The 24,486-nt window shown below is 56.5% G+C and overlaps 2 protein-coding genes across 4 annotated transcripts; one reads left to right on the top strand and one right to left on the bottom strand.

Moving 5' to 3' along the window:
- Positions 1-1,665: 1,665 nt before the first annotated feature.
- MAN2C1 (mannosidase alpha class 2C member 1) lies at positions 1,666-12,964 on the top strand. The gene is made up of 26 exons (XM_032865091.1): positions 1,666-1,791; positions 2,067-2,192; positions 2,634-2,757; positions 3,786-3,856; positions 4,954-5,131; positions 5,453-5,642; positions 7,156-7,262; positions 7,436-7,546; positions 7,914-8,006; positions 8,116-8,232; positions 8,417-8,512; positions 8,619-8,764; positions 9,137-9,260; positions 9,591-9,712; positions 9,816-9,901; positions 10,028-10,183; positions 10,360-10,457; positions 10,625-10,719; positions 10,955-11,059; positions 11,142-11,298; positions 11,411-11,554; positions 11,908-12,017; positions 12,127-12,206; positions 12,309-12,457; positions 12,543-12,652; positions 12,724-12,964. The coding sequence occupies exons 1-26, from the start codon at positions 1,682-1,684 to the stop codon at positions 12,848-12,850; spliced, it is 3,132 nt and encodes a 1,043-aa protein (XP_032720982.1). The 5' UTR covers positions 1,666-1,681; the 3' UTR covers positions 12,851-12,964.
- Positions 12,965-13,071: 107 nt separating this feature from the next.
- NEIL1 (nei like DNA glycosylase 1) lies at positions 13,072-20,125 on the bottom strand. 3 transcript variants are annotated; one of them, XM_032865093.1, is made up of 10 exons: positions 19,842-20,125; positions 18,151-18,606; positions 15,809-15,928; positions 15,654-15,717; positions 15,331-15,430; positions 14,811-14,938; positions 14,390-14,417; positions 14,144-14,205; positions 13,840-14,035; positions 13,072-13,423 (listed from the first exon to the last, which is right to left on the bottom strand). In XM_032865093.1, the coding sequence occupies exons 2-10, from the start codon at positions 18,582-18,584 to the stop codon at positions 13,080-13,082; spliced, it is 1,476 nt and encodes a 491-aa protein (XP_032720984.1). In that variant the 5' UTR covers positions 18,585-18,606; positions 19,842-20,125; the 3' UTR covers positions 13,072-13,079. The 3 variants fall into 3 exon arrangements, with proteins under 3 accessions (XP_032720984.1, XP_032720983.1, XP_032720985.1); XM_032865092.1 differs by having other exon boundaries at positions 20,041-20,124; XM_032865094.1 differs by lacking the exons at positions 13,072-13,423; positions 19,842-20,125 and adding exons at positions 13,556-13,722; positions 19,372-19,603 and having other exon boundaries at positions 13,840-14,005.
- Between the last annotated feature and the right edge of the window lie 4,361 nt (positions 20,126-24,486).

Genomic DNA, 24,486 nt, shown 5'->3' with positions numbered 1-24,486 from the left:
ATTATTAGCAACTGCAAATGGAATATATATTTTTTTAATTACATAAATTTAGACTGGTAGACCAGACATTTAAACTGAGTGAGTAGGAGTTTTATAGGTCTTCAGCCTGGAGTTTCTGAACAAAGACCAACTGAACCCCTCCCAGTACTCTGGTAGATTTATTCTCCCATCAACCATTACCCTAGTCTCAGTCGTTAAGTAAGCAGTAGTGTTTTGTGTGGTTTTTGTTTGCTTAAAAACCCCACCACCAAAGACTACAAGTTTGGGCGGTTCTGAACTTTAAAAATACATGGTATAGACTTCTATTTTAGACTTTTGTTGTTGCAGGGGGAACAGGAGACTCTGAGCCCTGAAGTGTAGGGGTGGTAATAGAGCCTTGGGAGGAGATAGTAGGGTGAAGCTAGGGCAGTGCCTGACTTGGAGGTACAGTGATGCGTTACTGATTGAGGGGAAAGATCTTCAGGTTTCCCCACTTATCCCCCTCTGCTTAAGAAAGGGCAGGCTGACTTGGAATTATGGGGGAAATTGATGGGGTCTCACCAGGGACACCCCACCTGTTGGCTGTGGTAGCACTGTTATGTCCAGACTTACCTCCCTGCAGGTCAGGATCTGGTTTCAGGGCCAAGTTCAGGAGAAAATGCAACCCATCAGGGCAACCCAAAGAAGTGGGAGCTTCACCTACAGCCAGTGTTTTTACAAGCACAATCTTTAGCCCTGCTGCCCTCTGAAAACTGAACTCCCAAGTTCTAAACCCAGTCTGTGTTATAGCGGTGAGTTCTCTTTAGTTTAAATCATGTTTGGTGTTCTGTACTAGTCCCCTTTCCCTGTGATTTGCACTTGAAATGTGAACTTGGTCAGTATTTCCATTAAAATATCAGGGCTAACGTGTATATATTTTTCTTAGTAATGATTTTATAGACAAGCGCACTGCTTGGCAATCCTGGAAGGGGGAAAAAAGAAACTGCCGATGGACTACTAGGGTAGGGATGAAATTGGAGAGGTTTCTGGCACTGTGGCTTTTCTGAACTCTCCAGCCCTGTGTGGTGAAATAACGTTATTCAAGTGGGATCTTGAATGCTATGACTGATCTGCCATCACATAAAAATATATCCAGGGTTTCTGGGGATAAGTGATGGCTGTATACACAGAATATGTTGGAGGAAGCTCCGGTTATCGCGGCGCAAAGCCCTCCCTGTTTAACACAGGTCTGCCAATCAGCTTCAAAGCACGGGCCCGGCGCCCGGCTCTTCCCACGTTAAGTAGGTTTTCTGGCTAGCGAGCCTCAGAGAGGTCTGGCTGGGCCGGGAGAGCTAGCCGGTTGCCGCGTGTGGCTTCTAAGCCCGGGTGACGCTTCTGCTCCAGCCTGCCCGTCGCGCCTACAGTCCCCGGTTCGGTGTCGGGACTTTCGGAGACTCTAAGCGTCAAAGCTGCCGTTCTACTTAAGGATTTGCCCAGTGGCCCGCGGGTTCGGAAGAGCGGATGGAGAGCCTCGGAAGCCGCGCTCTCGGCCAGCAGCTCGCTCTGAGTTCCGCGCGGCGGGGCTTTCGAGAGCCGCCAGTGTTCCACGAAAAGCTGCCCGGGGCCGAAAGGCGCCCTTCGGCCGCCGGAACCTTTGGTTCCTGGCCGTGGGCCGCGCCGGCAGCGGCAGAGGCCTTCCGGGGAGAGCAGCGAGCGCGCGGCGATGGCGGCGGCGGCGGCGGCGCCGGCCCTGAAGCACTGGCGCACTACTCTGGAGAGGGTAGAGAAATTCGTGTCGCCGCTCTACTTCACGGACTGTAACCTCCGCGGCAGGTGGGGACCCCCTCGCCCCGGGCGCCGGCCGGCCGCGTCCGCGCGCCCCAGTCTTCCCTTCCGGGGGGAAACCCAAGCCGCGGCCACCCGGGCCGAGGGACGAAGTGCCCGCCGCGGACAGGGCAGGGTCCCGGGAGGAGGGCTCGGGAAAAGCTGTGCTGGGGGGCAGCCTTCTCCGCGGAGGGTCGAGGGAAGGCGCGGCCCCATCCGCCGACTCGCCCGCGGGCCCAACGGGAGCGGCCTCGAGCGCGCGCCCACCGGCTCCTCCCGCCCAGGCTCTTCAGAGACAGCTGCCCGGTGACCGCGCTCTCCAGCTTCCAGACGCCCGAGAGGCTTTCCTACCAGCAGGCGGTGCAGCAGGAGTTCCGCCCCGCGCAGATCGGGGACAGCTTTGGACCTACGTGGGTAACGCTCGGAGGGGGCGGGGCCGCGGGCAGCCCCCCCATCCCTCGCGCGGCGGGTCGAAGGGCCACACCTCCACGGCCGCCCCGGCTCCTAGACAGCCTCTCGGGGCGGAGCAGCACCCTCTGCTGGAAGCAGCTCCCTGCTGCCTCCGTTTTCCTGCGAGAGTTTTCATCCCCTGCCCCTGCCTTCTCCCAGGACCTCGACACCTCTCAGGAAGACCCTCTAGGACGGATCATGGACCCCTGACTTGCCCGCCTTTCCCCCTCCCCTCGCCGCACACCGTGTTGCTCCTTTCTTGTGGCTCCGAGCTGAATAGCTTGTGATGCCGCTGATGCTTGGAGAAAAGTCTCAAGTCCCCTCTGACCGTTCGTCCAAGGGATTCTGGCAAAAGGACAAGGGCGTGGACCCCTAGGCCCATGCCGTTGGCTGTCTTGCAGGTGGTGGACCTGCTGGTTTCGGGTAGAGCTCACTATCCCAGAGGCATGGGTGGGTCAAGAAGTTCACCTTCGATGGGAAAGTGATGGAGAAGGCCTGCTGTGGCGAGATGGAGAACCTATACAGGTGAACAGCCCTGCCCTGGGGGTAGGTTGGGCCCCACTTCAGCCCAGGTCTGTGAAGAAGGCGCTGCTTATCGGCTGTGCCTGTGGGTGTAAGAATTGCAGGACTGGGGAAGTTGCCATTTAGGCCCTGGTGTGATCGGTCCCTCTCACATTGGGACGTTGAATGGATGGGTTATGGGTCCTAAGATAATTAGTACTAAGCCAACCCTGCCAGTGACTGGCCATTTTCTCATTCTGGCCTGAAAATAATTGTTAATCAAGTACAATAATAACAGTACAGTAGATTCATTTATTAACCCTCTACTGGATGCTGGGTGCCAGACTAGTGGCTTTGCAGACCATATCACTTTTTATTTTTAGTGGTTTTCATTGTTCTGTTTTGTTTTTTAGAGGGGGGGAGGGGAAGAGGGAGAGAAAGAATCTCGAGCAGAATCCGTGCTGAGCGTTGAGGCCAACGTGGGGATCAGTCTCACAACCTGAGCAGAGTCAAGAGTCAGTTGCTTAACTGACTGAGCCCCCCAGGCACCCGTAGTTTGAGTTTTAATATACCAGTTTTTATTATATGTAGCCTATACTTATGGGGGGAACTTTCAGGCAGTTCTGAATGGCATAAAGTAAAAATTCAAGTCCTCTTCCCCTGAAGTAATGGATCTCTCCCTATCACAGCATCCCCAGTTCCCCAGAATGAACAGCAATTAAGCGTCCGTATCAGATTTAATTTTTATGATTGCTTGTGGTGGGTCTTTATGCCTATTTACAGATAAAGAAACTAAAATATACAGTGGTCAGTTCACTTGCTCAGCTTCCATTCCAACTAGACTAAACAGGAGCCATTTGGTCATCAGGGCACTCGGGCTGCCATGGGTGTTGGGCACCGGCCACCAGGGCTCCCTGATTTGCCAGTGTTGGCTTTGTGTAGGCGAGAGGAGCCACAGCTGGGGGCTAAGTGGAGGGGCCTGGCCTCCCTCAGCTTACATTTCCTCTGAACTGTGGAAAAGCCGCTGGCCCGCTCTCATCACTCCCCACCAGGGTTTGACCACAGAGGGGGAGAAGACCAGCTATGTCCTGACCAACAGACTGGAAGAAGGAGACCCCCGGAGGTGAGGTAGTCCCCATGCCCTGGTGGACCGTTCTGGGGGGGAGGGGCTCCAGGGGGTAAGGTGGAGCCGAGGCTCAGAATGACCCGAATCGCCCACCTCCAACACTGGCATCCTCAGATCTCACAGTTTCTTTTTAAAGAGGGGGGTGGGGGGTTGTTTTGTTTTCCCCCCGCTGGCTAGAAAGATACTGTCTGCCTTCTTGTGGTAAATACAGGAAAGCACAAAGAAGTCAGTGACTCCCATTATCCCACCACCTGGAGATGACCATTATTAACATTTCAGCACTCAGCTCAGGAACTCATTCAGGTGTAGTTCCTCCTGGCTAAGGTTGTATTTCTTTGATGATTTGCATCCTGATATCTTTTTGTCCCTTATTATAACATGGGCATTTTATGATATCGTTCAGAACTCAGACATAGTATTCCTGTATTTTCTAATATTTATTGAGCACTGTAGCTGATGCTTCTGGATCCTAGCACTGTGATAGTGAATAGTATGGTCCTTGACAGCAAGGGGGACTCAGGGACACTTACATAATTACAAAACCGATGCGGGCTCTGAGAGCAAACACCAGGAGCTCAGTATGGAGGGCGGTCCCAGACTTCGGAGAGGGGTGGCAGGAGGGTCAGGGAAGGCTTCTCCACCAAAGTCCCATTTGCTCTCCGAAAACAGCAGAACAGCGCCACAGATGACCGTGCCACTCTAGAGAACAGCTCGCCCTGTGCTGGCTGCTGGATCTTTGCTCTGAAAGATTGGACCTGGGGGATCCAAACACGGTTTTAATATGCAGAAAGGGTTCGGAGACCAAGGCAGTGCTTTGTAAAGTCAGTTGTGGAAATGGGAATAAAAGGCTGAGCAGCAGCGTAATTCACACAGTTCCCATCTTGGCTGCTTACTGCCCCTGCCCGGGGTGGAACGATCATCAGCAGAACAGGACCCTCTCGCACAGACCCCTGACCTACTGTGGGATCTTTCGGGGGGTGGACCCTGGAGGCAAACAGGGACTGGGCAGTGGCTGCCTCCTTGGTCCTCCCTCCCCCAGCCCCCAGCATCTTCTGCCAGTCTGTTGGCCTGAGGCTGCCTCCCCACATTTGTAGCCTGACCATCTATGTGGAAGTAGCCTGCAATGGGCTCCTGGGGGCCGGGAAGGGAAGCATGATCGCTGCCCCTGACCCAGAGAAGATGTTCCAGGTGAGCCGGGCTGAGCTGGCTGTGTTCTGCCGGGATGTCCACAGACTCCTGGTGGATCTGGAGCTGCTGCTGGGCATAGCCAAGGTAAGCAACACCCCTACCCCAGCTGCTTGCTCTAGGGACCTTCCCAGCCCCCCCAGCCCCGGGACCGGTTGTGTCTTGGGTCGGAGAGTTGGGAGTCTGGGAATCTAAAGAGGGAAAGTGTTTCTGCTTGCTTGAGTGTTGAAAGGATTTCCCTCTATAAGGGGGAGGAGGGAGGCAGTACTAAGCAGGGGGAACCAGAAGGAGCAAAGGGTTGGAGGTAGGGAGGAGCTCTGCTAAGAACCATTGAGAGGTCAGCTGGGGCCGAGTTCTGGAAACCCCCCTTGCTCCGGATGGGAATTAAGGGACAGAACCCTGCTGCAGGGCCTTGGGGAAGACAACCAGCGCAGCTTCCAGGCCCTGTACACAGCCAACCAGATGGTGAACGTGTGTGACCCTGCCCAGCCACAGACTTTCCCGGTGGCCCAGGCCCTGGCCTCCAGGTTCTTTGGCCAACGTGGAGGAGAAAGTCAGCATACCATCCACGCCATGGGTCATTGCCACATTGATACAGGTAGGGCGGCAGCTGGCCGGGTTGGCTGGGCAAGGCAGGGGTGCCCTTGAAGCCCTGGCTATGCCCCAGAAACACTGTGTCGTCCCCAGTGAGCTCTTGGCCCACCGTGGCCTCAGTTTTCCCCATTTGTAAAATGGGCTTCGCTAGGTGTGGCTTCGTTTATTCTCTTCACAAAACCTGAGGCCCCACGTGGCCCTTGTTAGATGCAGGGAGGTAGGTTCCTAGAGAATGATGGCTGTAAAGTAGGCAGACAGGGTTGGCGCCACGATGGAGGCACTTAACCCTGATGGGTCAGGAGGGCTCAGAGAGGCTTCCTAGAGGAGGTGACCTTTGAACCAAGTGAGACCGAGTAAGAGTTTGACAAGGGTGTCCTAGTCCTCAGGGAGAAGTGATGTAGAAGTAATGGAGATAGGGGCTCATGTACAGGGGCAGGTTTGGGGCAGGGGGTGGGTGGGTAGAGGGGGTGAGGGATAGGGCAGGGGGGTCATGAGTTCAGCTTTGAACTTGATGAGTCTGCAGTGTCTGTGAGGCTTATGGGAAATCTGCATTTTTTAAAAATATTTTATTTACTTATTTGACAGAGAGAGATCACAAGTAGGCAGAGGGGCAGGCAGAGAGAGAGGGGGAAGCAGGCTCCCTGCTGAGCAAAGAGCCCAATGTGGGGCTCCATTCCAGGACCCTGAGATCATGACCTGAGTCAAAGGCAGAGACTTAGCCCACTGAGCCACCCAGGTGCCCCAAATCTGCATTTTTTTTAAAGATTATTTTATTGTTTGAGAGCGTGCGCATGCATGAAGGCCAGTGAGAGGAGGGGCAGAGGGAGAGGAAGAAGCAGACCCCTCTCTGAGCAGGGAGCCCCACACGGCTGGATCCCAGGACCCTGGGATCATGGCCCAGATCAAAGGGAGACGCTTAACTGACTGACCACCCAGGTGCCCCAGGCAATCTGCATTTTTAACAAGCTCCCCGAGGTACTGAATCTGAAGCAGCTAATGTTTCAGAAGCATAGAACAAGGCTTTCTGTGCTGTGTCGTGGTTCGCGATGGAGTGTGAGAGCTCTGGACTGGCAAGCAAAGAACCGGCCCTAGATGGCAGGAGAGGCTGCAGTGCCTCACATGTGGGGCTGGCCCAGGCAGATCCATGTTGGGATGCCGCATCCCCTCTTCTGCGGCACCCACCGACGTGTTAACCTCTGCCACCTTCTATAGGGTCCTTTCAGGGGTTGGGGGCCACAGCCTCAGAGTGAGGCTGTTCCAGGGCACGGGGCCTCCAGTTCCTGACTCGTGAAACTGACAGCTTCCTTTCCCCACCCCCTACTCCCACCTCTAGACAGGGTCTTGAAGTGAAAGCTCAGGAAGGATGCCGGAGGGCCTTACAGGGAAAGGGGCCTAGTATGGGAGGAGGACAGCCCTCTGGAGGCCCAGGGTATGGGGGGGAAGCGGTGAGGCAGGAGATCTGTGGGGAGCCGGACACCTTGCTGCTCTTCCTCCACCTCTGACCCCTTTCCGTCCAGCCTGGCTTTGGCCCTTCAAGGAGACTGTACGAAAATGTGCCCGGAGCTGGGCGACAGCCGTGCAGCTCATGGAACAGAACCCGGACTTCATCTTTGCCTGCTCCCAGGTCAGAGGGACAGCTCTGTGGGGACCTGGATGAGGTCCAGGGCCTTCTCACACCTGAGGGGGAGGGCTTTTCCCCACCCTCAGCTGCCCACTGGCCCCTGGTGCTTAGGCCAGGGGGCGGGGGGAGGGGATCCCTGTCACTCCTGCCCCAACATGGGTCCCATTGCCCCACAGGCGCAGCAGTTCGAGTGGGTAAAGAACCACTACCCTGGCCTGCATGCCCGGCTCCAGGAGTTCGCCTGCCGAGGGCAGTTTGTGCCTGTGGGGGGCACCTGGGTGGAAATGGTAAGTGCCATCTGCAACCCCTCAGCCTCAGGCCTCCCCTCCTTGGCTTTATGGGTAGGTGGCTTTCTGCAGGACCTTCGTGCCCCTCCTGTGGGGTCCTGGACTCCCAAGGCCTGGGACCCCCAGGGGGAGGAGGGTCTCAAGCAGGGTGGGAGGCTGCAGGCTGCATTCCGACCCCGCCCTGCAAGCCTCCCCTTCCCCTGGTAGACAGCAGAGCGAAGCCAAGAGAGGAACACCTTTGGGCACTGGGCATGAGCCCTCTCCGTCAGAGCCCCGGCTACTCCTGTGCGGGGTGGGGGTGGCCCGAGCTCCTGCCCAGTCCCCAGGGACGCTGATGCTGGCTGCCTCTGTCCTCACTTGGTGCCAGGACGGGAACCTTCCCAGCGGAGAGGCCATGGTGAGGCAGTTCCTGCAGGGCCAGAACTTCTTCCTGCAGGAGTTTGGGAAAATGTGCTCCGAGGTAGGCTGGAAGCAGCTGTGCCTGTGGGTACATGGGGCTGGAGCTTGACCTTGAGCCAGGGGAGGCTGAGGGGCTGGGACTGCTTCACCAGGAGCCCCTTTCCCTGCAGTTCTGGCTCCCAGACACGTTTGGCTACTCAGCCCAGTTGCCCCAGATCATGCGCAGCTGCGGCATCAGGCGCTTCCTGACCCAAAAACTGAGCTGGAACTTGGTGAACTCCTTCCCGGTGAGCAGAAGCAGGGGACCAGGGTCCCCACCTGACCCGTTTCAGCTCCCACCTGGCTTACTCAGGGATGCTGAACCAACCACCCAACTCCACCCAGAGTCTTTTCCCCCCTGACCCCAAGCCCAGGGTTACACAACAGGCCTCAGGCCTGGCTCTGGCCCCTCTCCTGTCTCCCTGCCCGCAGCACCATACTTTTTTCTGGGAGGGACTGGATGGCTCCCGTGTGCTGGCCCACTTCCCACCTGGAGACTCATATGGGATGCAGGGCAGTGTGGAGGAGGTGAGGGGGCACCTGGTGGCTGAGACTGGGGGGGGAGTAGGCTGGCAAGGGCTGGGTGTCCTGTCCTGGGCTCACCCGGGTTAGTTACCCTGCTCTGCCTATCCAGGTGCTGAAGACCGTGGCCAACAACCGGGACAAGGGGCGGACCAACCACAGTGCCTTCCTCTTCGGCTTTGGGGATGGGGGTGGGGGCCCCACCCAGCCCATGCTGGACCGCCTAAAGCGGCTGCACAACACAGACGGGCTGCCCAGGTGCGCCCTGGCCCTCCAGTAGCCTTCGGAGCTCCCTTTGCCCTGGCCTGCAGCCCTGCTTTCCGCTCAGACATTCCGTCTAGCTCCTCCACTGGACCTTGTCCCATTCCAGTCCCTGACCCTCAGCTCTTCCCAGCTTCCATCCTGGGGGCGGGGCAAAAGCTGCGGATGAGAAGGGGCTTAAATCTGCTGGAGACAGAACCCTCCCCGCGTGTCTGGAACTGGCTTTGCCTGGACAGGGAGCATTCTGGAGATGGGTGGTGGGGATGCTCCTTTCTCTCGGGGCTGGATCTCTCATCTGCTCTGGCATGGGGGAAGGGTGAGCCACACAGTACCCCCAAGGCTGGGCAACCCAGGCTGTGTCTCCCTCAGGGTGCAGCTGTCCTCTCCGGGGCGACTCTTCTCCGCACTGGAGAGCCACTCAGGGCAGCTGTGCACGTGGGTCGGGGAGCTCTTCCTGGAGCTACACAATGGCACCTACACCACGCAGGCCCAGGTCAGGCGCTGGTCCCTGAGCCCAGCAGGGAGCGTGTGCCCTGGGTCTGCAGGGGCAGATAGACTCTGCTAGTCCAGACCTGGGGGAGAGAGGCTCATGTTCCAGAGAGGCACTGAGGGGAGAGAAGTACCAGAGCCGGGTGGGCCAGGGACCTGGAGGTGGCAGGGCTGAGTATTCCTGAAGAAGGCGGGCCTCGGGCTGGGGAGGAAAGGGACAGGTCAGGCACCAGAGGCTTTATCTGGGAGGCCCTGGGGAGCCTCGGGTTCTGAGCACGGAGGGCTTTGGAAGGTGGCCTGGGACAGACGCCCCCCCCCCAACAACTGTGCTCAGCTCAAGAAGGGGAACCGGGAGTGTGAGCGGATCCTGCACGACGTGGAGCTGCTCAGCAGCCTGGCCGTGGCCCGCAGCACCCAGTTCCTGTACCCGGCAGCCCAGCTGCAGGACCTCTGGAGGTCAGGCCTGCTTCTGCCCAGCCCTGCCACCGCCCCAGCCTCCCCCGGCCAGCTCTGTGGCTGCCCCTCCAGCCTTCTCCATCCCTGCTCCGGGCTCCTGCAGGCTGCTGCTCCTGAACCAGTTCCATGATGTGCTGACCGGAAGCTGTATCCAGCTGGTGGTGGAGGAGGCCATGTGCCACTATGAAGGTGAGCTGGATGGCCTGCCTGCCACTGTGCCCGACGCCCGGGGCGGAGCCCGGAGAGTGGCCTGTGGGCTACTCAGGGGTCCTCCCAAACCCACCGCCCGCCGATGACCAGCCCATCTCTTCTCAGACATCCGTTCCCATGGCAACACGCTGCTGAGTGCTGCGGTGGCCGCTCTGTGTGCCGGGGAGCCGGGCCCCGAGGGCCTCCTCATTGTCAACACGCTGCCGTGGAAACGCACTGAAGTGTTGGCCCTGCCCAGGCCTGGTGGGGCCCACAGCCTCGGTAGGAGCTGGGGGGAGAGGCTGCTACTGCAATGTGAGGGACATTGCCCCAGGGGACGGGGCGCTGCCCTGGGGTGCCCCCAGCTGGGGGGCAGTAGGAGAAGCAGCCACCCAACCCTCGGGTGAGGCTCCCGGAAGGTCAGGGAGGCCGCACTGATGCCTGGGCCTCATCCCCAGCCCTGGTGACCGTGCCCAGCATGGGCTATGCCCCTGCCCCCAGCCCCACCTCACTGCAGCCCCTGCAGACCCAGCAGCCTGTGTTTGTGGTGCAAGAGGTGAGTGTTGGCACAAGCGGGTGTGCGGGGCCCCTCCTGGGCCTTTCCTAACAATGTGGGGATTCTAAGCTCTCCAGCTGGAGCAAGTGGTGGGGGGGCTGGGCTGGGGGTGCCATTGGTGGTGGGAAGTCCCTGCAGACTCAACTTCAAGGACGCTTCCCACCAAGACCGACGGTTCTGTGACTCTGGACAATGGCATCATCCGTGTGAGGCTGGACCCAACTGGCTGCCTGACGTCCCTGGTGCTCGTGGCCTCCGGCAGGTGCCAACTCCTCATTGCCCTCTTCCATTGCTTGGCAGGTGGCTCCCAGAGCCCATTCCCTCTGTCCCCTGGCCCCAGCACTGCCCACGGCAGCCCATCAGGGGCTCTGGACCCACACAGAGCAGGGCAGGCTGGGCTAGGAAGAGTGCCTTTGTCCCATGGGCCTGTTCTCCCGGCCCCCACCCCACCTCAGGCAGCTGGAGAGACCAAGGTCATAAAGTTCTCATCCTTCTAGGGAGGCCATTGCTGAGGGCACAGTGGGGAACCAGTTTGTGTTGTTCGATGATGTCCCTCTGTACTGGGACGCATGGGACGTCATGGACTACCATTTGGAGACACGGTACAGTGTGGACAGGCCCGAGGTGGGGGTGGGCCCCCTCCGTCCGCTTGCCCTGGCTCAGCTTAGCTACCCCACCCCGCAGGAAGCCAGTGCTGGGCCAGGCAGGAACCTTGGCAGTGGGCACTGAGGGCGGCCTGCGGGGCAGCGCCTGGTTCCTGCTGCAGATCAGCCCCAGTAGTCGGCTCAGCCAGGAGGTGGTGCTGGACATCGGCTGCCCCTACGTCCGCTTCCACACCGAGGTAGAGGCGGCGGGGGGGTGGGCATTCTCCCTGGGCGGCTGGGGAGGAGGGAGTCGCCCAGGCCTATGTGTGTGTGTGTGTGTGTGTGTGTGTGTGTGTCCTTCCGTCGCAGGTGCACTGGCACGAGGCCCACAAGTTCCTGAAGGTGGAGTTCCCCACCCGCGTGCGGAGCCCCCAAGCCACCTATGAGGTCCAGTTCGGACATCTGCAGCGGCCCACGCACCGCAACACCTCTTGGGACTGGGCTCGATTTGAGGTCTGACATGGGGTGGGGTGGGGTTTGCAGCCTGCCTGGCTGGGAAGAGCCCCGTGTGGTGTGGGGTCAGGAGGAGGACGGTGATCACCATGCTGGACATTTGGGCTGGACCTTGTGCTAAATGCTGTGTTTACTTTGACCCACATGCCCGTTTGGTGGGGTGAATTCTGTTGTCCCCATTTCACAGATGAGGAACTGAGGCCTAAACAGGTTGGATGGTGTATCCAGCGCCTCCTGTGGTGAGGGCTGGAGCTCCATCCCGTGGTCCCAGAGAGGGCCCTCCCAGTAGTGGCGGGAGCTCCGGGGCGGGGAGGGGGCGGGGCCACCAAGCGGGTCTGGCATCCGCCCTCCAGGTGTGGGCCCACCGCTGGATGGACCTGTCAGAGCACGGCTTTGGGCTGGCTCTGCTCAACGACTGCAAGTACGGCGCGTCGGTCCACGGCAACGTCCTCAGCCTCTCTCTGTGAGTGGAGGGCCCGCCAGGCCGCGAGGGCAGGCATGGGGGCGCACGTCCTCCCGGGCCAGAGCCCCCACAGTTCCAGCCCGGCCCATTCCCGCCCTTCCCACCCCAGCTTGCGGGCACCGAAGGCCCCCGATGCCACTGCTGACATGGGTCGCCACGAGTTCACCTACGCGCTGATGCCGCACAAGGGTGAGTGCGGCAGCCCGGCGTGTGTCTCTGCCCTGCTCTGAGCCTCGGTTTCTCCCAGCGGAGAAAACGCCAGCGTGTCCACGCTCCCACCCCCATTTCCAGGCTCCTTCCAGGAAGCTGGCGTTATCCGCGCTGCCTACAGTCTCAACTTCCCCCTGTTGGCACTGCCTGCCCCAGGCCCGGCGCCCGCGGCATCCTGGAGCGCCTTCTCTGTGTCCTCGCCCGCAGTAGTGTTGGAGACCGTCAAGCAGGCAAGGGGCGGGGGCGGGGCGGCAGGGGGCGGGGCCTCAGCTGGGCCCGCACCTGCCCCGCCCACCACCCGCCTCCCTCCGGCAGGCAGAGGCCAGCCTCCAGGGCCGCACGCTGGTGCTCAGGCTGTACGAGGCCCACGGCAGCCACGTCGACTGCTGGCTGTACACGTCGCTGCCGATTCAGGAGGCCGTCCTGTGAGTGGGGGGCATGGGGGGGGCGGGAGTCCTGCCCTCGCGGGGCCCTCATAACCCCCCCTGTTCTCTAGCTGCAACCTCCTGGAGCAGCGCGACCCTGCTGGCCACCTGCCCCTTCAGGACTCCCGCCTGAAGCTCACCTTTTCTCCCTTCCAAGTTCGGTCCCTGTTGCTTGTGCTGCAGCCCCCTCCCAACTGAGCCCCTGACGGTGGGGCTTTCTATGTGGAAGGCTTCGCTCCTTACTTCTGCCTCCCCAGCCTGAAGCAAGAGTCCCTCACCTGTTGAACAATAAATAAACCCTCGACTCAGGAACCCTGCTAGCAGTAGTCCCTGCTCACTCCCCTCGGGGCCTAGCCTCAAGGAGGAAGACTTTTCCCCAGGCATTTGTGCAGGGTCTGGGTTGCTGCGCCCCCTGGGATTTGGGATATCAGGGACCACAACCTAGAGAAGAGATGGGATAAGAAGCTCCTCCCATGGGGAGGAGGCCAGGAGGGTGGATTCCAGCTGGCTGCCCTCTAGAAGAGGAGCAAGAGGATGCACAGGCAATGGCAGTGCTGGGAATTCTGGATGGGAGGAACTGGGGGGGCCCCCTGCTGCCTGGGGCCCAGGTCTCTACACCACCTCCAAGCGGCTGTACCTGCAGAGGCAGGCAGTCCTCTGAGAGCCAGGGCCTGGAAGACGGGTGGAGGGGCTCAGTTGGCCTTGCCTGGGTGGCTCTCCTGTTTCCAAGGTCAGGCAACAGCTTCTCCCAACTTGGGCTTCCCAGACCTTCTACAGCCAGCCCAAGAAGTGCCAAGAAATTCAAGTGTATTCGTTTATTAAAAATGATAGCATTTTTCATGTGGGCTTAAAAAATGGGGAATAGGGTACAATTAAAAACATCATAGTTGTGTAAGGAATAGCCACAGGGCCGGGGCACCCGGCCCCCAGCGGCTCCAACCTGCTTCAGCTGAGCCACCCAGGCCCCGCAGGACTTGGCAGAGCAAGGAGGCCTTCCTGCTAAGAGGCTGCCGTCCCCTCATTATCCAAGAATGGGGTGTCAGCTTTGATCCTTCGGGGTCTGCGGTGGCCTGGGAGGAGGACAGGTGAGGCTCAGGACTGCCCTGATGGCCTCCCCTCCACCTCTGTCCGCAGTCTTCCCACCAGCACTACCACTTCCTCCTACAGAGCCTTCTAGCAAGGCCCACCTGAGGTTGCTGGTCGCCTCCTCCTCTTTCCCTTCCCAGGGACTGGCGGGACCTCTGGGTCCTGCTGGAGGCTGGTCCCCTCTGGCTGCTGGGCTGTACTTTGACCAGGAGGGCCTCTGCGTGCCCCACGTGTCCTGGAAGGGGCTGTGCTTGGAACGAGAGGGTCCTGAGTAGAGGAGATAGTCCCCAAGGGACTCTGTGAGCAGTTCAGAGGTTGGTGAGGACCCCAAGTTGCCCCCATTTTCAAGGGAGGGCTCCTGGGGGGTGCGGCTGGGGCAGGAGAGAATGAAGGGAGGAGACATACCTCCAGTCTGTGCTCAGGCCCCTGCTGTGCTCCTTTGGATTTCTTCTTGCGGGACTTGCCTCCTGCAGGACACTGACACTGGGCGGGGGGCAGGATCCTGTGCCCTCAGCCCCCTTCCCGCAGACTCCCGCTCTGGGGTGACTCCCAGGGGTGGAGTGGGGACTGGGATGGAGAAGGGCGATGTAGCTCTTGCAAGCACCTTAGTCCTTCCTGCTCTCCTAGCTTATTACATTGAGAGTGGCTTACCTTTCGGTGCCAGGGGTCCGGGATCCCCCTAAAATGGAATGAGAACTCAGGAATCAACCTGGCTAGAGTAGGGGTAGTTTTCCTTGGAGAAGCAGAGTTCACAACTATCCTTCCAAATCAGTGGGGCTTCTCCCCTAAGAGGCCTCTCGGATAGCCCCATCCTCCCCAGGTGGGAGCCCACATCAAGGCCACCCTGCCTTGGGCTGCTCCACTGGCTGGGACCCTGGGGCTGAGGAGAGGTGGAGTAAAGTATGGGGAAATCCTATACCATTGGGGACAGTGTGACCCCTGGGTGTGTCCACAAGCCCTAGACATCTGCTCCTAGGAGACCCCAGCTCCTGCCCTACTGGGACCCTAGGTCTATCCACCCCACTAGCTTCCTCAGGATTTCCATTTGCCTGTGTGAGGTTAGGGCCCAAACCTGGAACCAGATGGTCCGGCCACGCCGGTCCCGCAGGGAGCTCATGCCAGGCACGCCATAGCACTGCAGCCATGCTCGGAAGGCAGCGAAGTCCTCCTCCCCATGCTCCGGCCCATATCCTTTGCCCCCTGTGGGTCAGAGGAACCGGGCCAGAGTCGGAAGGCAGACTCGGGCTGTGAGGAGGGGGAGCCTGGTCGACCTGGCCCGGACCTCAGCCACACAGCTGAGGGACTGCGTCAGGGGGCCGAGGCTCTCCCTCCCCCAGCTGTGTACCCTCAGGCTGGGGGCTCCCTGGCTCTGGGCCATGGCTTTTCCATCCTGGGGTGGGGTGATTAACCCTTGTCCTGCCCACCTCCTGGGCTGCACAGAGGACACAGATACCTAACAAGTGAGGAGGCTTGATCCAGGTAGCAACAACTAAGTCTATAGACATCCACACCCCAAGTAGGGCAGGAACAGCCCTGGGGTTCCACAGTATTCTGAAGCAGAGGTAGAGCCGTCTTTGGCTCCCAGGGCTCACCCAGCTGGACCACTTCCTTGGGCACGGAGTGACACAGTTCCAGCAGGTCTGGGTTCTGCAGCTTAGCCCTGATCTTCTGGCTCAGGGTCAGCTCCGGGCTCTGGAGAAGGGGCAGAGGCAGGAACTGGCTGGCAGCGTGAGGCAGGGCCACTCAGAAGGCAGATGAGTCCCGGGGTGCAGAACCCCAAGAGCTTAGCAGGACTCAAGAGACAATCCATCTGCCCCCACCCCAGACACTGAAGAGAAAGGGAAATGGGCCCAAAGCTAGAGACACCTAACCCAGCCTTAGTTGTCGTTGGCCGCATTGCTCCCTGCATCCTCACCGGCCTGCGCTGCTGCAGCTCCTCTAGAACCTTACGGGCCTTCTCGAAAGGGGGTATCCTCAGCCTGCAGTGGGGTGGAAAGAGGGAGCCATGCTAAGCAATGGAGAATGCGGGCACACCCAGCCCTTCCTAGTCCTCCCAGTCCACCTGCTGACCGGTACAGGATCTCTGCCCGCAGATAGTTGCCAATGCCATTGAAGAACCTCTGGTCCAAGAGGGCCTCGCAGATGGGCTGGTCAAAGACCTTGTCTGCTAGGTTTCGTAACACGTTCTCCCTGGAGGAACACAGCCAGCCAGGGCACATGAGACCCCCTTCTCTGCCCCCATTCCTGAGGGCTTGACACACAATAGGGGAGAGGGGCCAGCGGTAAGGGGATGTAAGGGGAAGGAATGTGGGAGTCCCTGTTCCCATTTCCCAGCCCTGGTGCTATATTGGCGGTGAAAACCTCCATTTTCCTTTTTTTTCAATATTTTGCTCATTCATTTCGGAGAGACAGAGGAGAGGCAGAGGGAGAAGCAGACTCCCTGCTGAGCTGGGAGCCAGGTGTGGGGCTCCATCCCAGGACCCCAGGATCATGACCTGAGCCAAAGGCAGATGCTTAACCGTCTGAGCCCCTCAGGGGCCCCTCCATTCTCCTGTTAATTGGGAACACCAATATGAGATTTGAATTCATTATGAATGGTGAAAGATACCAATCAAAAGCAATGTGTTCGGGGCCCTGGGTGTCTTTGGCTCAGGTCATGATCCTGGGGCCCTGGGATTGAGCCCTGAGTGGTCGGGGGCCCTGGGATTGAGCCCTGAGTGGTCGGGCTCCCTGCTCAGCAGGGAGCGTGCTTCTCCCTCTCCCTTTGCCCCTCCCACTGCTTGTGCTCACTGTCTCTCAAATAAAATCTTTTAAAAAAGGCAATGTGTTCAAGGAAGCACACGAGTCCGTAGACATTGTGGGTCTATTACCAAAGACCCTCGGATTCAAGACTTCAAGACCTTTTGGAGAACAAGGTGATCCCAAGAGCTCACATGGTGTCCCAAGAGCTCGAGCTCCCTGTCTGGAACTTCAGATGGGCTAGAATGCGGGTCTGACACTGGTGGGGTCAATTTCTCTGAAGACCCTGAAGATCTTCAAGGAAACCGGAGCTGGTTCTGTGCAACAGATGTGTGCTGACAAGTCATGGTTAGAGAGTGTCCCAGCAGCCCCCACACCACGTCCAGGGGTCCCAGATCCCTCCTCACCCCCATGAAGAGGAAATGCACCTTGTTTCTTTGTGGGAAAGGATCCTGGAGAGACTGACTCAGTAACAGGCACAAGGAGCATGTGAAGTAGGGGCCGTAAGACACAGTTTGGGGCCAAGTGGGGAACATTAGCCTAAGTGGTCAGAACACTAGGGGGCAGACCCCTGCATGCTCCCCAGTAGTGGGACCAAAAAAACAGCCAAACTTCTCACATGAGAGAAACTTCAGAGCCAGCTGACATGTAATGACTTCCCAGGAAGGTTAAGGTGGGAGGAATCCAGGACCCTGGGGTGAACTCAGGGTTGTGCCTGGGAAGACCAGGAATCAAGTGGCTTCTGTTGTGCTCAAGACACCCTGACCAACCCTGACGGGCCACCGAGTCTAAGGCCCAATAGAAAGCACATCAAGTCCACTGCAGGCCTTGAGTCTGTGATTCTGTCCCTACAGTGCTTTCCCTCTAGGCCTTTGCAAAGGCTGGGTCCTTTTCATCAGGTGGGCCTTGGCTCAAATCACTTGGAGTGGTCTTTTCCTAATCCCCCAACCCCAGCCCCCCGGCCAAGAGTCATCTACTTCTTGGATTTTTCTTCTATTTGAAGTCACCTACTTTGTTTCCTTGTTCCCTCTGCCCTACCTGAACTTCAGCCTGTGGGAGTGGGACCACATCCATCTTGCTCACTGCAGTACCCGCCCAACACCTGGAAGAGGGCTTGGCACGAAAAAGAAACCCACACACGTTTCATGTTTCGGTGAAGGGAAGTGGCTGGCACCATGCCATCCTCCGAGACACACATCACATCCCAGGTGGGGCGGTGACCCCTCGGGCAGATGGTCACAGACCAGTGGGCAGGCAGAAGTGGGAGACCGTAAACTAATTTCAGAAACCATGGCATGAGGCAGCCCACCGCCTCGAAGCAATTCCTTCCCACTCAGGGAAGGGAGCCTGAGCGGGAATCCTTCTTGCCAGGTTGTTAAAGCCCTGTCACCTTTCTTAGCCTCCGAGAAGCACAGTGGAATGCTGATCCCCAGCTCTGACACAAGCTGGCCACGTGTCCTTGGGACAGGCCTGCCCATCCTCCTCTTGCCCCCCACATCAGTTGTTTTGGGGCTCCACATCCATTAGCTCCCCGGAAAGGACACTTATTGTTAACACATGAAGGGACTGAGGACCAGAGGGCACTAGACTTGTTCCTCACTGGCCAGCGAGGCACTAACAGAGCCAGGACGGGAGCCTAAGACTGTGCTCATCACGCCTGGTACCGGGCCTACCTGAACTGCTCGTACTCCAGCAAGACACAAGGCCCACGGCCGGGCTGCCACTCGCCCCCGAGGTCCCAGTGGCCGAAGCGGCGGATGTCCACGAAGCAGAGGGCGAGTGGGGGGCCAGGGGAAGCTGTGTAAAAGCGCAGGTGGGCGTGGGCCGGCAGCGCGTCCCGGGGCGCCAGCTGGAAGGAGCCAGACATGCCAAAGCGGAAGACCAGGGCCAGTGGCTCCTGTGGGGGCTGGGCCCCAGGCAGGGGGCTCAGAGTCAGGCGCAGCTCCTTGCCACGGGCCGAGGAGGAGATGCAATACGCGCTGCTCTCAAACGGCACCTCGGGGTTGCGGCTGACGGGTGACTTCTCCACGCACCCGGCAAACACCAGCCCCTTGCACGCCTCGTTCACATAGAGACTGGCCAGACGCAGCTCGGGGCCCTCAGGCATTCTGGGCAAGGGGCGGCTGGGCCTGTGGCGGGGGTGGGGGGGTGGGCAGGATGACAGCAGGTGGGGCCAAGCGTCACCTTGTGACATAGAATTATCACCCCATTTTATAAAGGAGAACCCTGAGGGTCAGAGGGGGCCACTAATAGCTTCAATGGGCGGACAAATCAGCCAGCCTGACCATAGGCCCTGGTCCCCAGCTGACGGTGCTCAGAAAGCCCAGGGCGCTATGGGGGCTCAGGTGGGGAAGCAAGACTCTGCCTTATTTAACACCCTCCACGGGGCTTTCATGAGCCCCCACTGCTTTCAGAATGAAGCCCAGATCCCTCCTGAGCCCACAGGGTCCTCTCATTTCCTCCCACATTCCCCCTCATTCACTGGCTCCAAGCACAGTCTCCCCATTGCCACGTCTTTGTCCTTGTTGTCCTTTCAGTCTGGGACACTGGAGAGAGGCCTTCCCTGACCACTCTCTCTGAGGTAGTTTTCTTCATGGCATCCCCAGAATCTGAAATCATCTTGTTTGTTGTCTCCCTCTACCTCCACTCCCACCTCAGAGGGCAAGCTCTGCTTGCTCATGACTCCACTTCTTAGGACCGGAACAACTGATGGAGCGACCCTAACCCTAACCCCACCTGGGGAATGAGACTCGGGGAACCATGCTACTCTGCCAGAGACTCTGCCCGCAGCAAGGACCAGCCTGTCACCACCCACTGCTCAGGACCAGACCCAGGACAAGGGGGAGGGAAGGCAGGTGTCTCCAGGCCCATATGCGCTGGAACCAGGTGCCCACGACTCTTGAGGGAGGAGGACAGGGGTGACAGGAAGGGCTCCCGAGCTCCAGGCCAAGGTCCAGGGGAGTAGAGGAAATGCCCGCATCAGCACCAAGCGCCAGCCCGTGGGAATCAAACTCCACCCCCTACACCTGGCTGGGGAGGAGTTTCCACTCTCCTCCAGGACCTGCCCAGATCAAGGCCAGGTTTTGTGTGGGGCAGAAGGGGGATTTAGCCAGGGAGGGCAGACTCCCTTACCCCCGTCCCCCTCTTCAGCGCCGTCTGGGGCCTGGCACCAAAAGAGATCGTTTTCCGGTAAAAGGTGAAAGTCCAGATTCTTAACTTCCGCAGGGCGGGCACCCCATTGCTCGCCTCCCCTTCACCACCCTGCCCTGCTGCCCATCCTCGGCTAGTCCCAGGTCCCTTCCTCCCCAAGGTCCCCAAACCCCATCCCCTCCTCAGCTCTGCCGCTTCCTCCCCCCCAAATAACTTGCTCCCCACGCAGCTCCCCGCCAGTCGGCAGCCACTGAGGGGTTAACGTGGGGGCCCGGCCGCGCCTAAGAGCATGCTGGGAGCTGAGATCGCTGCTCTGGCGCCTGCTGGGAAGTGTAGTTTCTAGAGCAGGTGGCAGTGCTTGGCTAGGATGGGCTGGGGGCCCCATGTGTGGAAAAGGCTTTGGAGGCAGTCACCTGTCCGGGAGGTGGCGGAGGAACCTGGCTTCCTGCTGCTCGGTGCCGCTGGGATTGGGGTCAGGTCTGAGGTCCCGGGTTGCAGCTGTCTCCGTGGCGGGGTGGGGGGATGTTTGAGGGGGGGGAGTCACCCGACTAGTCCCAGACAGGGTAGGCACTCCCAGCAGGAAACAGCGGCAAGGTCCAGAGGCCTAGGCGCCTGCACCTGTGCGCAGGGCGCGCAGGTGCGTGAAAAACGCAGGCCCTGGGGACCCGGTGGTGGCCCCTAAACCACCAGGCACAGTCAGACGTAACACATACACAGAAGCACCATCACCACCTGCAGGGTGGCAAGTGTAGCCAAGCAACAAAAAGTGGCAGAGAAGCAGAACAGACTTCAGATGGTCAGTTCTGGTCTCAAGGGGCCTCTGTAATGAGCTTGCATTCCGTCCTAAGTGCGGTCGGCACAGGTGCCTGCCTGACCCATAGCCTGGATCTGCCCCTTCATACTACTTCTGCTTCCTCATTCCTTGCGGCCGAAGTATTCTGAAGTAAACTAGGCAAACTACAACAAACTACCACATTTCATCCCTAATACTTCAACATGCATCTCAAAAGCGGTATCCTACAAAGCCACATTTATCATACCTAATAAAATTAATACCATCTAATACCTAGTCCACGTTCAAATTTCCTTAATTGTCCCCAAAATGTCTTTTATGGCTGGTCTGTTCAGAGTTCAGCCAAGGGTTACAGGTTTCTTCAATCATTTTTTTGATTCAGATGGAACCACCCTGTCCATCTTCCCACTCACCCCACCCCTCCTTTTTGGTCTTCATGACACTGACCTTTCTGGAGTCCAACCCAGTTGTTTTCTGAGAGGCCCCTTCACACTCTGGATTTGTCTGAATGTTTACTCAGATGCACTGCACTCCAAGCTGCATCTCGGTAGGAGACACCCAACATCTGGCTGTCCCACGTCAGTGAGGCTGAAACCAATCACGGGTGAGGTTGTGACAGCCCGTCTCTGCTTTGTAAAGATGTTTCACACCTCATGACTACTAAGTAACCGATGGGGTGATTTCTCTGCTGGTTGGTATCTTGTTTTGTTTAAATTAAGGTAAAATTCACCGTGTGTAGAATGAGTTTTGACAAATATATACACTCACATAACTATGGCCACAATCAAAAGAATACATTCCCCTCACCCCCCGCCAACCTGGCAGTTTCCACTTCTACCCCACCTGCTGCCAACCCCTGACCTGCTTTCTGTCCCTATGGTTTTGGCCTTCTCCATGCTACCACATGAATAGAATCGTCAGTACATAGCCTTCTGAGTCTGGCTTCTCAGCATGATGCGTTGAGACCATCCTTTTCTTGGTACACAATTGTGGAGAGAGCCTCTTCTTTTTTTTTAAGATTTTATTTATTTATTTGACAGAGAGAGAGAGATCACAAGTAGGCAGAGAGAGAGGCAGAGAGAGGAAGGGAAGCAGGCTCCCCGCCTAGCAGAGAGCCTGATGTGGGGCTCGATCCCAGGACCCTGGGATCATGACCTGAGCCGAAAGCAGAGGCTTCAACCCACTGAGCCACCCAGGCGCCCCCCCCTTTCTGCTCATCAGCCGTTTTCTTTCGACTGCGGGGTAGTATTCCAGTATTCCGTGTTTATCCAGTGTTTATCCAGTTTCCAGCTGAGGGGCGCTGGACTGTGTGAAAGCATCCCTTAGCACCCCGCAAATACCGTTTCACATCATATAAACTTTTCACCTAATGGCTCTATCATCCCCAAGGATCCCTGCCTCAATCAAGTATTTAAGCAGGAATTACAAAATGGTGATTTTTCTCTCACTCCTTGTATCTTAATGGGAATTCTTCTGTAAAGAAGAGCTTTACCTCTTTGACTAAGGCCACTTGATTGTCCTGAAATGTTAAAAAGACAGGATAAATTCTGTATTCCTTCCCTTTAATGATCAATTTTCAGACTAAGAATCTGGTGCATTAACATCCAATGGTGACAAACTAGGACTCATTTGGGGTTTTTTGGTGGTGGTGAGGAACTTTTGTCTTTTATAGACTCTTTCCTATTATCAATTCATGGATTTTTTTTCTTTTTTTTACATTCAACACAAGTAAATCCATTACCGTCTTTATCTTCTCCCCCATTTAATGGAGTACTCATCAGGCACCAAAACTATACACACACAGGAACATAATTCCCATCCTTAAGAAACTCAGGAGGGTAAAAGAGGCAAATGAGTAAATACAAAATGACAATGCACCTGTGCGATTTTGTGACAGCACAGAAGAGGGAATGCAACCTAGGAAATCAAGCAAATGTGAAACGTTTGAGGAAACTTAGAATTTCCTGTGACTTCCGCCTGCTGCTTTTTGTTTATTCCATTTCTCTTTGGTCTTCCTCCTGCCTTCCTGTGGGTGACCTGAATTTTTAGAACTCCAGTTTGACTTATCAGTATGGGCTTCGAGTGCAATACATTGCACGGCCTTTGAAGCAGCTGTTCTAGATATTATACACACGTACTTGCCACAGTTCACTGGTGTTGACATTCTAAATGTAGGAATCTCACTCCCTTTCCCCCTTTCCTGTTTATAATAACCTTGCGTGTTTCCTCTACATACCTTGAGAACCACATCCAACAATGTTTTATGTTTTGCTCCAGCTGCTGAACATAACTTGAAATACTCAAGGAAAGTCTAACTCTATCCACAGCTTCACACCTTCCATCGTTCCTCCTTCCTGATGTTCCGAGATTCCTTATCATTTCCTTCCTTATCAGAGATCCTCCTTTCGCCATTTTATTTTTAGGTTAGGTCTGCTGGTGACAAATCATATTAGTTATCCTTTATCTGAGAATATCTTGATTTTCCCCTTTTACTCTTGAGGTAGTTTTTGTGGAATACAGAATTTTCAGTTGACACTTTTCTTTCAGACCTGAAAAATGTTGTGCTTCTCCCTTTTGGCCTCTATGGTTTCTGGCAAGAAATCCACTCATGTGTTTTTCCCCCCATAAGGTAACATGTCATTTTGCTCTTGCTGCTTTCAAGATTGTTTTCTTTAGTTTTCTGAAGTTTGTTGTCATTTTGTACTTCGGCATGGATTTCTTTGGGTTTAACCCATATGGGATTCATTCAGCTTCTTGATTCTGTAGGCTTGGGTCTTCTGCCATATGGGGGAAATTTGCAGCCATGATTTCTGTGCATGCTTTTTCTATTCTGCCCTTTTTCTCCTCACCTTCTGGGACTCTGATGACGTATTAGATCTGATGTTACAGCCTGCAGGCTCCGAGGCTCTGTTTGATTGTTTTCTGTGTGTTTATTTCCCAAACTAATTTCTGTTGTTCAGATTGGGTAATTTCTACGAATATCTTCAAATTTATGGATTCTTTCTTCTGTTGTTCAGTCCATCTTATTTTTACTTTGATTGCAGATTTTTCTAAAACTTCTCATTCTTTGTATCTTCTATTTCCTTGTTAAGACCTGAGGCATTTTTATGATGGCTACTTTAAAATCCCTGTCATACAAGTCGGGAGTTATCTTAGTGTTGGCATCTGTTGTTTTCTCATTCAAGTTGAAATCTTAGCTCTCGGTTTGTCTGTTTTTTTGAATCCTGGACATTTGGGGTATTGAGACTCTGGATATTATTTAAATCTTCTTGGAGCACTTGGGGGGTTCAATTGGTTAAACATCCGAGTCTTCATTTCAACCCATGTCATGATCTCAGGGTCATGAGATCGAGCTCATATCTGCTTGATTCTCTCTCTCCCCCTCCCCTGCTTGTATGCAAAAAAATTATATATTTTATATTTTGTAGATGTACATACATATATATAACATATATGCATGCATGCCAGCGGGGTGGAAGAGGAGCTGCAGTTTCTCTGAGGTGTGACTGGAGGACAGAAGCTGCCATCTCTAAGTCCCCCGTCTAATCAGATGGCCCCTTTCCTGATCCCCTGGCTCAAGAGAGCACGCCGCGGTTGGGGCTTTCGATGTGCTGGGGTTTCTTGGGTTGCCAGTTCTCTAGCACCCAGCCCAGGACACATGGAGCAAAAAGAAAACCTAAGGATGGCTCTGCTCTGCTGTTCTCCAGTTCCCGAGGATCTCAGAGAATCTGCCTTCTCTTCACCTTGTAGAGTCTTCTGTCCAAGGTTTTCAGCTGTACTTAGTGGGAGAAACAGGAGAAAGCGCATCTGCCCCATTTTTCTAGAAGCAGAGATCAGGACTGGAGTCAGTCCTTAACTTTTTGATGCTTAAAACTGTCACATCTTTGGCCAGTGGAACAAGCTGGCTCCTCCTGATGGCTCTCATTGTTGTTTGGTAACTTCCCTGCACCCCAAGATGTTTTCAGGCCACTTGTCTTAGCTCAGGGTACTGTCACAAAACCCCATAGACTGGGTGGCTTAAACAGCAGACCTTTATTTCTCATAGTTCCAGAGGCTGGGAAGTCTA

Source organism: Lontra canadensis, unplaced genomic scaffold (genome assembly GCF_010015895.1).
Source record: "Lontra canadensis isolate GAN:19392208 unplaced genomic scaffold, GSC_riverotter_1.0 scaffold28, whole genome shotgun sequence".
In the NCBI taxonomy this organism is placed as follows: domain Eukaryota; kingdom Metazoa; phylum Chordata; class Mammalia; order Carnivora; family Mustelidae; genus Lontra; species Lontra canadensis.
The sequence above is the reverse complement of the archived record's forward strand: the minus strand, read 5'-3'. Positions and strand labels throughout refer to the sequence as shown.

Coding starts and splice junctions, on each gene's coding strand:
- MAN2C1 (XM_032865091.1), top strand. CDS start 1,682: ATGGCGGCGGCGGCGGCGGCGCCGGCCCTGAAGCACTGGCGCACTACT. Junction 2,193..2,633: donor GGGGACAGCTTTGGACCTAC/GTGGGTAACGCT, acceptor GCTGTCTTGCAG/GTGGTGGACCTGCTGGTTTC. Junction 12,018..12,126: donor AACGTCCTCAGCCTCTCTCT/GTGAGTGGAGGG, acceptor TTCCCACCCCAG/CTTGCGGGCACCGAAGGCCC.
- NEIL1 (XM_032865093.1), bottom strand. CDS start 18,584: ATGCCTGAGGGCCCCGAGCTGCGTCTGGCCAGTCTCTATGTGAACGAG. Junction 15,929..18,150: donor CTGGAGTACGAGCAGTTCAG/GTAGGCCCGGTA, acceptor GTGTTCCTCCAG/GGAGAACGTGTTACGAAACC. Junction 15,718..15,808: donor CGGGCAGAGATCCTGTACCG/GTCAGCAGGTGG, acceptor ACCCCACTGCAG/GCTGAGGATACCCCCTTTCG.